This window comes from Ictidomys tridecemlineatus, chromosome 5, assembly GCF_052094955.1.
Source record: "Ictidomys tridecemlineatus isolate mIctTri1 chromosome 5, mIctTri1.hap1, whole genome shotgun sequence".
Taxonomy (NCBI): domain Eukaryota; kingdom Metazoa; phylum Chordata; class Mammalia; order Rodentia; family Sciuridae; genus Ictidomys; species Ictidomys tridecemlineatus.
In genome coordinates, this window is record NC_135481.1 from 77,296,439 (window position 1) to 77,313,075 (window position 16,637).

Here is a 16,637-nt window from a genome sequence, read left to right on the forward strand (position 1 = left end):
ACGTACTAAAGAATAATAGAGATCTTGACCATCCATGATATTATACTCCTCCATCTCAGGAAACTATATTTGACTCAAAATGTAATTAGAATAGAGACTAAAATATGAAACATACATGCATGCATTTGGAAAAAATGTAAGGCAATTATTATTGGTAGAAATATGAACATCTATTTTGGATAATAAAAACTGAAATTACAATACCTTCAATTGTGTAGACTGTGTACTGAAACATGTTTTAATATTTTCAAATGATGCAGATTTTTTTAGTAAGAAAACCTGCAAAATAATTGAATGAGAAATACATATTAACCGTAGACATAAACTAAAATGTCATATGATAGTTGGCTAATAATAATTGTGTAACTAAATTAATGAAATGTAGAAATACTAATTAAAACATAGGTTCTTACTGACTTTGAAGTCGCTGACTTCTTGAAGAGGAACAGGATTCAAAGTGCATCCATTAACTTAGCAAAGTATATAATAAAGAAAATTATCTTATTAATTCTCTAATCACAAGCAACCTCAACTTTTTACTTCAGGGGACCAGATAAATATTATATATTATTATAACAGCACCAAGAATAGGGATATTATATTAAAAGTGCTGAAACTGGAGTGGAAAGTATAAAGGATATGTTATGTTCCACGCTTTCAGACAGGATAACAGTGCAAACAGCAACCAGTTCTGAACAGGTGGAAATCTGAATAGACCAGCTTAAACAGGAAGCATCAGAACTACTATGTGAAGACAGTAGCACTTCTGTAGTGGGAAAGGGTAGAAAATATCCCAGGACAAGGCAACAGACTCAGCAAGCAGAGAAATGTCCAAGTGACAGAAATATTAGCCCGTGAGGATTCTCGTGTGATCAGAGTACAGCACACATGGAGGTTACGTGGAAGTAGAGGTAAAATGGGAGGTAACAAAAGTACAGATGAGGCCAAGTTAAGAGGCCTCGTTAAGCACTCTGACTTAATTTTATTTGCTAGGTGGATTGGTTGAGTTTTTTGAGTCATGAGTGACATAACGATACCCATTTTAAGACTACAGCAGGATACCTCAAAAATGCAGCTACTAAAAATGGGAATATATGATAGGTGGATGCCAGTGATGCTACTACCACACTCTAAAAAGCGCAAATGGCTTTCGAAGAGAAGTGTCATTTATTGATTCAATTTTTTTTAACTAACAGTCACTGCTCTAGGTGTTGTAGATAGAACAGTGAACTTGAATGATATGACTTCAGGCTGGTGAGGAAGAAAAAGATCAAACATACATGGGGGGAAAGGTTCCTTGAGTGCTCTCAAGAAGTCAGAGAAACCGTGATCCACAGGAGAAACATTACTATCCCCTTCGGAAAAGAGTATTCCCTGATTATGGGGGACAGTGGAGGAAGCATTGAGGCATATTTAACCTAGTTAGCTGACTAGAAAAGGGGTTTTGAGTTGTTTCAGGGGACAGATTCTCTACTATGTGGCACATACCCAAGATATCATCTAGGGGAGTAGAGGGCTGAAGGCACTGTGAAAGAAAAATGAAACACTCCTGTTCGTCCCCCATAAAGTTCAGGCATTACTAAGCCCATTATATAAATTTCATACCTCTCCTCTGCCCTCGATCACCATTTCATTTTTTCCAATTATATTTATTACTCAATAAGCTTACCTAGATACAGTATAGAGATACTGGAGTCATGAGTATACATCTAATCTAATCACCATTTAGAGCCATCAGTTTTACTCTGCTTCATGGCCATAAACAGCTTCTGTATTCAATCAAAAGGCTCATAAGGGGCTGGGGCTGTGAGAGGCAATGGGTTGGATCCCCAGCACCACATAGAAAATAAATAAATAAAGATATTGTGTCCATCTACAACTAAAAAAAAGAAATATTTTTTTAAAGGCTTATAAATGTGTTCCTTTAATCATTCAAGTCTTAAGGCAAGAATAAGAAGGAAAACTGGAAATTTTAGAAAAATTCACAGCAGATATGTTGCTATTGATTAGTGAATATCATCTTTGGAGTGTCATAAAGACAGCATCTTTGACAAAGAGAAGATGCAACCTTTACAAAGATACCATTGTTTAGTATAAGCCATTTCCCAGAATGTGGAAGTAACAAGAAATCACTTCCGGAATTACTAGGAATAATTTCTGAACATATCGGCAGACAGAGTAACCAATCCATAGTTCAGAACGAAAATCATACGTGCCTTAAAGCTCATTCTTCTGTAACCACTTAGACTGATTCTTTCCTTGCTTTCAGACAAAATTTTCTCAGTTAAAATTCTGCTTCTTTGAACACTCTGTGATTAAAAGATAAGTTTTAAATTATCTTGTGAAATACATTTAAATGCCTGTGATCACTGTTACTTCATAGTACAACAGTATTAGTAGCAAAATTTTAAAAACTATAAAAGAGGTAGAATTCTAGAAAACACTTTCTAAAGATGCATTAATGTCCAGCTATGGCCTCAATATTTGGCCAAAACCCACAATTTGGCTTCAGCATTGGACCTTAGCCAAATGGATACAACTGTATTATTTCTGGCATCCTTTATCTTGAGTGATCAAGGATCATATGTTTTCATAGGTTAGCACTGAATTTATTTAGCATATTGACATGAGGATTATGAATAAGACATATTATCTAGATTTATGGTCAATAAATGACTATTCATTTTCAAACACAAGAAAGCATTCTAAACATGAATTAGAATGAAAATTTCCTTCAATGTTTTATACTTTCAATTCTATCCAATGACTAAATTATACACACACACACACACACACACATATATACTCATTCTACATATAGTGAGTCAGAGGAATGTCTACAATAATTATGATAATTAAGTGTGCTGCTTCTCTATCTTATAATGACTTAAATATGCTGAAAAAACTAAAAGGTCTAAATCTGGCAGCCTGGTAGATTCATAATTAGGTGGATTCATATTAAACCATGCTGTTGCTTTACTTGTTTGCTGAAATTCTTAGGTCCCAAAATCTAACATTTCAAATTGAAATAAAATAATCATAAAACATTTAAAATTAAATAAAAGTATCATGTAATTATCACTGACAATGAATAAGGCTATGGGTAACTTAGGGATCAACAACACTGAATATTTATTCATCCTTTTATGCTTTTTGTTTTGGTACCTGGGATTGAACCCAGAGGCTCTTAACCACTGAGCCACATCTCCAGCCCATTTCTTATATTTTATTTAGAAACAGGGACTCACAGCAAACTACATGTTGCTTAGGGCCTCAGTTAGTTTCTGAAGCTGGCTTTGAATTCGAAGTCCTTCTGCCTCAACATCCCGGGCCACTGGGATTACAGGTATGTGCCACTGCACCTGACCTTATGCTGTATTTTTAGGAAGTAGCTATAGTACAATTTAAGATTAAGCGAATTAGTAAACATAACAGAAAGGGACTTGGATGCTTTCATCATGACTCTTCATTGACAAATACATGTTGTCATATGCTTGTGCAAGATATTACAAAATGATGAAATAGCCAGTATTATTTTATTTCATTAAAAGTATCATTTAAAATGATACTTTTAATGAAATAAAGACAAAATGCTTAACACCATATTTTATGACATCAAAATAGCAGAACTTATTAACAGTTAATGGTTATTTTAAAAAGAGAATATAGTTCATATGTTGGAACTTTGGAACTTGCTAAAATATTGTCCAAGAGTGCAATTGTAGTTTTGTTTGCATGACATGCAATGCAAAAATTTATCATCAGATCAATGCATGCTCATGACCTCTATGTGCAAGCCACCATTCTAGAGGCTGCAGCATGAAAAACAAAGTGCTGCTTTCAGAGAGCTGACACCCTGTATGAAGGACAGACACAATAAACGTGTAGTTGATCCTTATTATTTGCAGAAATCAACTTCTGTTAAAACACTTGCAAGTACTGAATTAGTGAGCAATGCTTGTCAGCAAGTGAGTATCTGGTTTTCTTCATTCATCAATACGTTACCTTATTTTATGAGTTTTCTATTTAAATACACCTTGTTTAATATATATTATCTACTCATTTACCAATGAACTCATGACCTATAGCACTAGAGTTTATGCCTGAATGAAGCTTTTTTTCTTTTGAAGCACACTGCAGCCTTCTTTCACTTAGAAACACTTGCCAGCTCTTCAGCACCATGTCTGGGGACTCTTTTTAAACACACTTGACACTTCACATATGTGTTGAAACTGAGGACTTGTGTCTTTTTCATTGTATCTGTTCTTTCATTCATCAGATAAATACATGCTGATCATCTCTATGTGCAAGCTGGTATTCTACAGGCTGGGGGTGCCACAGTGAATGAGAGTACAGTTGCTGCTCTCACGAAATTTACGTGAAATGTGAAGTACAGGTATGAAGACATAAATTGATATGAATATACTGTGTATACAACCAGAAATACGAAAAACTGTGCTCTATATGTGTAATAAGAATTGTAACGCATTCTGCTGTCATGTATAAATTAAATATATATATGAAAAGATACAAGCCTTTGGTTTTAACAAGTTCATGCAGTGCCAGGAGAGATGAATGAGAAGCATTACAGTGTCTGACTACTTATTACTAGTACCTGATAATGACAAAAATAGAAATAATGATAAAAATAGAATAGAATAGTATATTCTATTAATGATAAATGATTTTAAAAAGAATTTTATGCCTAATCCAACTGGAATTCAGGAGGCAGAGCAAAAGAAACAATACACATCCACGAGTATAAGTATTCTAAAAATTTATTACCCATAGATCTTCCCAGAAAGAATTAGTTAAAAATATAATAAGCAAAACAAAAATGACAGAAGAGAGGGAATAATGTAAGGTAAAGGACATAGTGGTAAGAAAATAAATCAGCAAAGCTTCTAGCTAAATCTGAGTTATTATGATGCAGTAAGTAAAAGTTAGAACACTCTTTCAGAAACTGAAATACTTAATGGACTCAGGTGGCAGATCACAGGAAGAAGTAAACATTTTTAAATGTCCTTTAAGGGAGGAAAGATGGATTCTGACTGACTCTTTTTTTAAAAGAGAGAGAGAGAGAATTTTTTAATATTTATTTTTCAATTTTCAGGAGATACAACATCTTCATTTTTTTTTATGTGGTGCTGAGGATCGAACTCAGTGCCGGGTGCATGCCAGGCGAGCATGTTACTGCTTGAGCCACATCCCCAGCCCCTGACTGATTCCTGATGTGCATAAATATGTGTGAGACTCTTTAAAATAGTAATGAAAAAGCAAAATCAGAATATATTATATCCAGGCCACAGAATTTAAATAAAAGTGGTGGAGGGATACAAAAAAAAGGACAAGTTTAAGAAAAGGAATAAAAGGAAAAAAATAAAACAAAAAGCAGAATCAATAACAAACATAACTTTCAAAACAAAAAAAATACCAGTAAATTCAAAATATAAATAGGTTAAAATTTGCTTTTTAAAAATTAGAGTATATATGTTTTTATAGCTAAATACAACTTTCTATTCATAGGAACCAAGAGTCTTGGAAGAATGGTCTGGTTTCTTTCTGGTGAACAGAACTCGTGAGTTTGAGCCATCTCCTTGTGCCAGAAATCTTGTTGGATCATTTTTCTCCTGAAAATGGGGAATGAACAACCTCCAGCATTGATTTTCTTTTGGACCACCTTTCCAATGGGCTATGCCATGATCACCAGTTTACACTAATTCCATTCTTGCTACAATTTCTACTTTTTTTCCCAGACAATTTTGCCTACTCTCAATGCCCTATATCCACACTTTTCTATAAAATGCATGCCCATACTTTGTAAGCAAACATAAGTTTAAGAAGCATTGTATTCATCTAACATTCCCTCCTGTATCAGTTCAAGTTAAAGCATGTGTGACCAGTAAAGAATAAAGAAAAAGGAAATAGGCAGGGGACCCTCCCAACAATGATGCCATTCTGACATCTGAGAAAAGGGATGAGAGAAGGACCACAGAGCAGTTCTGAGAAAGATCTAAGTCTCAGCCAAAGTCGCTCACAAAAGCAATCCCACATCAAGCAAGAATGCGTCAGTTCTAGAAACGACTTTGTGCTGTGTCGTTGGCTAGAAGTAGCTGAGAGTAAGCATGCTCCTCTTAGAGTGAATATCAAGGCAGATCTCCAGGACAGCACCTAGAGGCTGGCAGTCAAGCATGCTCCTCTTAACAGATTCTCCGAAAGAGATGTGAGCAGCATATTCCTAATGCCACACCTACTGATGTAAATTTATAGTCATCCATCTTTTGCATTAAAGCAATCTTTTTATATACTCATATTTTTAACCTTACCTTTTAAGCTCATGGCATCTTTATATGTATCTTTTACTTAAGTAAATAAAAACATTAGACTGTGCAGAAAAAAGAAAAGAAAATGCAAACATAGACGTTAATCTTCCAAGATTTTAAATATACATACACTTGGACCAAAAATTCCAAACAAAAATATGGGTGTAATATATATATGTTCAAGTATATTTTAAAAGAAAAAAATCAAAATGCAGAAAAATATAAATTGCAATTCTGTATGTGTAAAAACATCAATTTGCATAGCATAAATGGCAATGAAAACATCTGAATAGATACAATTTTTAAAAATGCACTTACCAGTGGTTAACTTCAGGGAAAAAAAGAACTAAAAGATGGTATTTAAGTTGGGAAATGTTCTATGCCATATATATCTTTATTTTTGAATTTCATTCATATGCTACTTGTTCAATTTCTTAAGTATTTAAAGGCCCTTGCCATTAAAAATAGCGCAATTATTTTGCTAAAGAAAATAGTGGCATTTTAACAAAAGACAAAATGGAATTTTTTAGACAGAAATCACAAAGTAATTATTTGTAAGGCCAAATTAGCCATATGTTATTTATACGACACGTCAAAAACAAAGAAATGTAACAAAAAAAGGAACAAAATTAAAATATTCCTAGATACAAAAAAAAAGAACATAGGAATTAAAAAATTATAGCAGAATTCAAGCGTTAAATAGGCCAAATTGAGTCACTTAAAATTAATAGGAGACAAAAATCTATAAATTCATAACTTTAAAATTCATAGTAAAGATAAAATGATTTCTTATCACATTAAGTAAACATATGGAGAAATGGACAAAACACAGCTTCATTCAAAACCCCCAATTAATCGAAGTCTTTAAGATCAAATGGAAGAAATAAGCCACTTAAAAATGGACTCATATTATACAACAGTCAAAGCTATTATTAATTCAGCACTTGTATTTATCAGGCAATACCCTTTACAGTCTCATTAAATTCTCAAGACATCCACTTTACATACAAAAAACTGAGACTTCAACACACCAGCCTCTGTGGGGCCCAGGCGCACAGTAGGCCTGGTCCACCCCTTTCCCGGTGGGGCACACACTCCCCAGAGCCTAGCCTGTGGTGCAGGACTGCCCCTTCTGATCAGTGGACTAGGCGGGAGCCAAGATCCAGCCCAGACCACCCACACCAATCCACACGGGATTCAGGCTCTCAACCACTGTGGGAGATCAAGCCCAGTGGCTCAGATCCACCCATTCCAACTTAAGCAGGACCCATATCCAAGATGCAGTAGCATTCATTGAGGGACACCAGCCAGGTCTGGAAGCTCAACATCAAGGTGAGGCACAGACAATCTGCATGGGTACTACAAGAATACAGGGACGAAACTATCTCAGATCCACAATGCAAGAAAGGAAGATGCATAGACAGCATGAAAAAACAAGGGAGGAAAGTGCCTCAAACAAACCACAACACTATAATAACAGGACCCATGGACAGTGAAGTTGATGAAATGACAGAGAAGGAGTTCAGAAGGTTTATAATTAAAATGATCAGTGAATTAAAGAATGACCTAAATGAGCAAATACAAGCAAAGGTTGATCACTCCAACTAGAGATAAGAGAGCAAATACAGGTAACAAAAGATTACTTCAAGAGAGAAACTTCAAATGTACGAATTGCCAAGATCATTGTAATGTCATGTATAGCTAATAAAAAAATTAAAAAATTAAAAAATTGATAAAATTATAGCTTGTTGGAGTGTAAAAGTTTATGCTGGAATTAATAATAAATTTCTGAATAACAAAAAAAATAGAGAGAGATAGAGACTCTGAAAAAAAAGTCACAAATCCTTGAAATGAAGGATGCAATAAATCAAATAAAAAACTCAATAGAAAGCATAACCAACAGACTAGATCACTTGGAAGAAAGAATGTCAAATAATGAAGACAAAGTATACAATCTGAAAAATAAAGTTGTTCACATAGTGAAAGTAATTAGAAATCATGAAGAGAATATCCAAGAATTATGGGTCAAAAGACCAAATCTAAGAGTTAGGGGGATAGAGGAAGGCACAAAGTTTCAAACCAAAGGAATGCACAATCTCTTCAATGAGATAATATCAGAAAATTTCCCAAGCATGAAGATCAAATTGGAAAACCAAATACAAGAGGACACCAAATGTACAAAATTACAACAGATCTACACCAAGCAAATATACATTATAATGAAAATGCCTAGCATACAGAATAAGGATAGACTCTTAAAAGTGGCAAGAGAGAGGAATCAGATCACATATAGGGGGAGACCGATTCGTATCTCAGCAGATTTTTTAACCCAGACCCTCAAAGCCAGGAGATCATGGAAAGATCAAGCTCTGAAAGAAAATGGATACTAATCTTACATCCAGCAAAACTAAGCTTTAGATTTGATGATAAAATAAAAACCTTCCATGATAAACAAAAGTTAAAAGAATTTACAACTAGAAAGCCTGCACTATAGAACATCCTCAGCAAAATATTCCAAGAAGAGGAAATGAAAAACAATGATGAAAATCAGCAGAGGGAGGGATTACACTAAAGGAAAATCTAATCAGAGGAGAAACCAAGTCACATTAAATACCAAAAATAAACAAAAATGCCTGGGAATACAAATCACATCTCAATAATAACCCTGAATGTTAATGGCCTAAACTCATTAATCAAAAGACATAGACTAGCAGATTGGATCAAAATAAGACCCAACAATATGCTGCCTCCAAGAGACTCATCTCATAGAAAAAGACATTCACAGATTGAAGGTGAAGGATTGGGAAAAATCATACCACTCACATGGACTGCAGAAGCAAGCAGAGGTTTCCATCCTCATATCAAATAAAGTAGACTTCAAACTAAAGTCAATCAAAAAGGATAAAGAAGGACACTACATACTGCTCAAAAGAACCATATGCCAACAAGACTTAATAATTATATATTCCCCAAACAATGGAGCAGCTATGTTCATCAAACAAACTCTTCTCAAGTTCAAGTGTCAAACAGACCACAACACAATAATTTTGGGTGACTTTAACATACCTCTTTCATCACTAGATAGATCTTCCAAACAAAAGCTGAACAAAGAAATTATTATCCAAAGGACAGGTTTGAAGACACGAATTGGTATAAATATACTGTGTATACAACCAGAGATATGAAAATTGTGCTCTATATGTGTAATAAGAAGTGTAATGCATTCGACTGTCATATATAAATTTAAAAAAAACCTGAGACTTCAAGAGACTAACAGTACAAGTTTACCTAGGAAGTAAGAGGAATTCAAATCTAATGTTATCTGATTCCAAACCCTGTGCTCTGCTTAGTCCTGAACAATGTAAAAATGGTAACTATATATAATACCACTTAACTGGTAGATAATTGGAATGTTTAGTAAATCACAAAGCAAATATCAATAAATTCCAAGAAACAGGTATTCTAAAGAATAGATTTTCTTATGTTAGTAAAAATTAAAAATAAAATTTAAACAAAATAAATCCAACAAGTTTAAAAACTTTTTAAAACACTTTCCCACATAAGTGGTATACCCAGAAAAAAGATGAGTCCTTCTAAGTTTTTAAGAAGATTATTCCTATGCTATGTCAATTTAAGAATGTTTTAAAAGATGAAAGCAAGAATAATTCTGATAGCAAAAGTCAACAAAGGAAAAAAAATGCATGTAAGGGTCCAGATTGGTATGACTACAGCCATCTTCATCTTAACTACCACTTTGCCCACATCTCAAGCCCTGCAGGACAAAGTTGGTAAAAGAGTCAGTTGAGCATGCTATAGACTGTTTCGCAACTGTCCTTTATTTAGTGTTTGAGAAAATAGTGTTTGAGAAAAATCAGGTATATTGGGGTTGGCCTCAGCCCACTATTATTTAGCTTATCATATAAACCCCTTTTCCCTGCTTTGAGGTACAGTGACTTCCTTGACTTGATGCTACCTAAGACAGGCTTCTGTCAATAATTGCACTTTGTACAGTCCTGGATCTGTCTGCCTTTTTAAAATTTTTGGTCTTGTGACATCTTCTACCTTTGGCAGTTGGTTCTCATGCACATAATTCACCTGTGCATAAATATTAAAAATAAAAAAATACATGGCCTAGTGGAACTCAACATAATATGCAATAACAATATACCAGGACCAAGTAATTGTAAAATAAAGATATTTCAATACTAATATTCTAAACATGTAGAATCAATAGGTCAAATATGAACATGATTCTGTGCCTGCCTTGTTTGCAGCAAAACTAAGAGGTAAATACATGACCCCCATTTCAAGAGACAGCACATGTGGATTGAATTTCTTTTGTATTGATTTTATCTCTGGCATTGTTACACTATTGTCCTTGTTATTTTTCCTTCTTCATGATTTCTTTAATTTTTTTGCTTTGTCTGTTTTTGATATGTGTATTTTAGTAAGCTGACTAAAATATTGTGTAAATAAAATAATCTAGGGGTGTAACTCAGTGGTAGAGCATCCCTGGGTTCAATTACCAGCACCAAAATGCCAGATGCCAGCCTAACCCACACTTCAAAAGCAATGGAATAATCTTCCAGTTCACTACTGTAAGGCATAAGTGAATATGATATATTGCTTATGAAATGGAGATAGGATCTTTACCTACTCAGCTGCTCAAAACATAAATGAAATCCCATGGCTCTTTTAAAATTGTGAAAATTGAAGGAGGCTACTAAACTGTATTTTCAATTCAGTGAATTCCTCAATAAATTGACCCCAAAATGGGAGCATGTTTGGATGACCAAAACATCATGCATCTTTTAAGACTACTTTTTAATTTTGATCTGAGAAAACTGAATAGGTGTACCCATTGAGACCTTGCTAAGCGAACATGCATTTGTATGTTCCTTCCCACCACTTTGTAAATGTGGTCCCCTGATAGCTCTTCTAGGTTGGTTTGAAATGAAGCTTGCTTTTCCATGAAAGACTAATATGGAAACATGGAAGTTTTATGTAATTAGTTTTTCATTTGGTTTTCCAGCAACATCATAAGGACTTAACTGTAATCTATATAAACAATACTATTATCATTGCCAACAAAATTAATAATGATTCTTAATCACTATCTAATATCAGATAATAAATGCTATTCAATTTTCATCAATGATCAAAATAAAAGTAAATGAAAATATCATGAAAATCCTTTAAACAACCCATATTACATCATATCTTGATTCTCAGTCGAATACAATATTCTTTCAAAAAGAAAACAGAATCTTCATCTTGACTGGCTAAAGTATACTTTAAATAAATATATATATTAATTTTATCTTATAGAAATATATTTAATTTTAATTTTATAATAATTTTATCTTATAGAAATATATATAATTTTAATTTTATAAGTATGCAGATATATCTTTATACATATATATATAATATATACACATAAAAATTATTTACATATGAATAGTTTCTATAGTGACATCCAATCAATTCTAACGGTGGCAATAGTTGTCTGACAAGTTACATAACAACTATCCAGTAAACTTTAATGCCATAAGCAATTATACGACCTAAATATTAATAATAACAGTAATAATAGAGAAAAGTTATTCAGTACATTACCTCATATTTTGGATACACAATGTCCCTCATGACACATTCTGGAACAGAGAATTTGGGTGCAGTGGGATTCCAAAACATCTTTGTAATTTCTGGATAAGCAGATGTCTTAGAAAATAAAATAGAAAAATTATTATAAATAGTAACAAATGTTCCCTAAGATTAAAAAAACTCAAACTTCTGTCAAAATTGCTTCCAGATGCTGAGAAAATGACCTGATTGGTTGCAAAGCCTCTGAATGAGGGGAAAATAACTTTTCATAACCACCAGATTAGCAAAAAAACAAAAAATTGTAAAGGCAGCAATACCAAGTGATGCTAAGGCTGTGAGGAAGTTAGCAGAACCACACCGGCAAATTGGCCATTTGAAAGTAGAAAAAGTACATGCCGTGACATAGTGAATCCCACTGTTATGGTTTGGATATGAACTGTCCCCCAAAAGCTCACAGTGAGACAATGAATGCAAGATAGGAGGAGAAATGATTGAGTCATAGCCTCAACCCAATCAGTGACCTAATCTCTGATGGGATTAACAGGGTGGTGGCTGGAGGAAGTGGTTCATTGTAGGCGTGGCTATGAGGTATATATTTTGTATCTGGAGAATGGAGACTCTCTCCTCCTGCTTTCAGATCACCATGTGAGCTGCTTCCCCCTGCAACACACTCCACCATGATGTTCAGCCTCACCTCCAGCCACAAGGAATGGAGCCTGCTGTCTAGGAATGGAGACCTCTGAAACTATGAGCCCCTGAAAAAACCTTTTCTCCTCTACAATTGTGGTCAGATCCTTTAGTCACAGCAACAAAAAAAAGCTGATTAAAACACCCACCATCATGTACATCCATAAGAATTCGGTTCTAGGGGCTGGGGTTATGGCTCAGCGGCAGAGCGCTTGCCCAGCACAGGCGAGGCCCTGAGTTTGATCCTCAGCACCACATAAAAAAAAAAAAAATAGATAAAATAAAGGTATTGTGTCCAACTACACCTAAAAATAAATATTAAAAAAAGAATGGTTCTAATTAGGATAAGAGATATTCCATTCTTTCATAATTATATCAAAATGAATTCTAATGTCACATATAACTAAAAAGAACCAGTAAAATAAAAGATAAGAAAAAGTACATGTCACAAGTTATAGCAATTCCACTTACAGCTGTATATTATATTCTAGGCAAATCCTTACACACATGCTTGGAGAGATATGTGCAGAATATTCATAGAGCTTATGAAATAGCAAAAATAAAATCCAACGTAAATGTCTATTCTGGAGAGATGAATAAAACTTGGCATATTCATATAAACACTATAAAGTCATTAAAATTATGATCCATAGATGGATCTTAGAAGCATAACATTGATAATAACATAAGTTTCATAAAGATGCATACACATTTATAATTTATATAAAATGCAAATAGAACATAAAAACTATGTTATTTATAGTTTAGGATCACAACTACAACTAGTAAAACATGAAATCATGGACAGGAAAGACCACCATTATAACAATAATTTATCTTGGTTATGGAGGAAGAGAAATAAAGACATAATTGAGAGAACTTAATAATCTTTTATTTTAAAAAATATAAAGTAAGTATGACAAAATGTAAATATTTATGAATTCTTGATAGCGTGTTCCTCAGATTCCTAATATTTTGGTTTCTATATTTCTCTGTATCTTCCAATGACATGATTTTATATTTAAAAGATTCCAAAAAAAAAAAAACTCCACCAGAAAACTTCTAGAACTAATAAATGAATTCAGCAAAGTGGCAGGATATAAAATCAACACCCACAAATCAAATGTGTCCTATACATCAGTGATGAATCATCAGTGATGAAAGAGAAATTAGGAACACTACTCCATTCACAATAGACTCAAAAAATATATGATAATTGGAGGCTGGGGTTATGGCTCAGTGGTAGAACACTTGCCTAGCATGTGTGAGGCACTGGGTTCAATTCTCAGCACCACATATAAATAAATAAAGGTCCATCAACAACAACAACAACAAAATTCTTTAAAAAAAATGTAATACTTGGGAATCAACCTTTCAAAAGAAGTGAGAGACCCCTACAATGAAAATTACAGAACATTAAAGAAATAAATTGAAAAAGACCTTAGAAAATGGAAAGATCTCCCATGCTCTTGGATAGGCAGAATTAATATTGTCAAAATGACCTTACTCAACACCAAATAAACAAATAACCCTATCAATAAATGGGCTAAGGAAGTGAACAGACACTTCACAGAATAAGAAACACAATCGATCAACAGCAAATATGCAAAAATGTTCCACATCTCTAGCAATTACAGAAATACAAATCAAAACTAATCTAAGATTTAATCTCACTCCAGTCAGAATGGCAATTGTCAAGAATATAAGCAACAATAAATGTTGGCAAGGATGTGTAGAAATGGGTACACTCATACACTGATGTGGGACTGCAAATTAGTGCAACCATTATGGAAAACAATATGGAGATTTCTCAGAAAACTTGGAATGTAACCACCATTTGACCCAGCTATCCCACTCCTCAGTTTATACCCAAAGGACTTAAAATCTGCATACTATAGTGACACAGTCACACAATGCTTATAGCAGCTCAGTTCACAAGAGCCAAACTGAGGAACCAACCTAGGTGCCCTTCAATAGATGAATGGAGAAAGAATATATGATATATATGCACAATGGAATATTACTCAGCCTTGAAGAATAATGTAATTATGGCATTTACAGGTAAACAGAGATGAAGAATATCAAGCTAAGTGAAATAAACCAGTCCCAAAGAACCAAAGTCTGAATGTTTTTTCTGATATGTGGATGCTAAATCACAACAAAGGTGGGGGAAGCCTTAGGAAAAAATAGAGGTACTTTGGATTAGGCAGGGGGAAGTGAAAGGAGGAAAGTGGGTATGGGAGGATAGTAGAATGAATTAGACATTATTACCCTACTTACATATATGATTACATGTGTGATTTTACATCATGTACAACCAGAGAAATGAGAAGTTATACTCCATTTATGTTTGATGTGTCAAAATGCATTCTGTCGTGTATAATTAGAACAAATTCGTAAAAATGCCAAAAAAAAAGTATCAATACTGGTTTATCAATTTTAATTATTTAAATTTTAATTTAATTATTTTAATTATTCAATTATTTAATCCTGATTTTAATTTTAATAGTGTATCGATATTGGTTTATTAATTTTAACAAAGTACCTTACTTCTTTAGATATTATAAGTTTCCCAATGATGACAGATTCTCTCACAGTTCTCCAATCAAGGCCTAGGGAGGGCTGTGTTCCCTTCAAAGAGTTCTTTCTCACCGCTCCCCTAGCTTTTAGAGGTTACAGCCATCCTGACCTTCCTTGTCTTACAGATGCATAATTCCCATCTCTGTCTCCCTTGTCACCTGGCTTTCCATGTGCTAATTCTCCTTTCATAAGCACACTGGTCCTATTAGGTTTAAGGACCACAGTATATCCACCATGATCTTAGCACAGGATTATTAAATACATCTGCATTGTCCCTATTTTCGGGGACCACTATTCAACCCATTATTATTATTATGTTAATAATAGGGGAAACAGGGCATACAGTCTTTGCAAGTTTTAAATCCAAATCTATTTTTAAAATTAAAATTTTTCATCTGTAAATTAATGAACAATAAAAAGAAAAAAATTTGATAAAATAGTTGCAAGCAAAATAAATTGACAGGCATTCATGTAAAGAGCTTGAAGAAAATGTAATATTTTAAAATAATAGCTCCTTAAGAGCAGGGAATTATCGATAATTATATTTTTAATGTTTCTATGGACTTTTAATAATATTTAATTGAATGATGCATTTTCCTCAAAATGATTTCTTTTGCCAAGAGAGAGAGAGAGAGAGAGAGAGAGAGAGAGAGCTCAAATCATGTAAAGCATCAATTTTCAGGCACTGCTCTTTGAACCCTTAATAGCAACATCTTGTGGAGTGTGGCTGTTACACAGAATTTCTGGAGTAAAATATGAAGACCCAAACCCAGTAAATAAAAATTCACAATTAGAATGTGACAATGAATTTGGGGCACTTTTATTTCTAATTAGAGATACACGGCAACCATCCCATACACTTGGTCATATTATCCTCTCAACCAACAGAATATTTAGAGAAATGCAGATTTTGCAGTTGCCAGGTAATTTTGTCCAACAAATAAATTCAAAATTGAGCATCTTTTCTAATTTGTCCTCTGTTCTGCTAGGCACAGAGCATCACCCAACGGTGGGCAGACCCACAGCCCAGAAGTCCTTGCTTGAGGTTGAGTAAATGCCTCCAAAAACAGCTGACCACACGTCTTCCAGGGATCACATAGAAATTGGAAGGATTTCAAGTATTCAACTATGTCACATACAATATGATAATTCCTCCTGTGCATCATTTTAGACTCCCAGCAGCTTTAGCATCTAGAATAAAGTCAATTCCCAAAGTGTGAGATACAAGCTTTCAGGGGCAAGTTGGGTAGGGAGAGGTCATCACTGAACAAGAGGTCACCAGTGAACAACAGCACTTTGTTTTTAAGGAAATGTACTAATGCTTTTACAGGAGAGACTTGATCAAATTAAATTGGTAAAGAAACACTAATCATGGTAAATTAGTTTACCCTGCAATACTTAAAGCATTCTGAATTGTAGAAAAATGATTAGAGACAATGG

The 16,637-nt window shown here is 34.0% G+C and overlaps 1 protein-coding gene across 1 annotated transcript in view; it reads right to left on the bottom strand.

Moving 5' to 3' along the window:
- Positions 1-16,637, bottom strand: part of Ttc6 (tetratricopeptide repeat domain 6) — a 183,705-nt gene that overhangs the window by 83,931 nt on the left and 83,137 nt on the right. The window contains exons 7-9 of the mRNA XM_078050195.1: positions 11,943-12,047; positions 2,217-2,309; positions 205-279 (exon numbers count right to left, since the gene is read on the bottom strand). Of these exons, the coding sequence (XP_077906321.1) occupies positions 205-279; positions 2,217-2,309; positions 11,943-12,047 (273 nt within the window). The remainder of the gene's footprint in view (positions 1-204; positions 280-2,216; positions 2,310-11,942; positions 12,048-16,637) is intronic.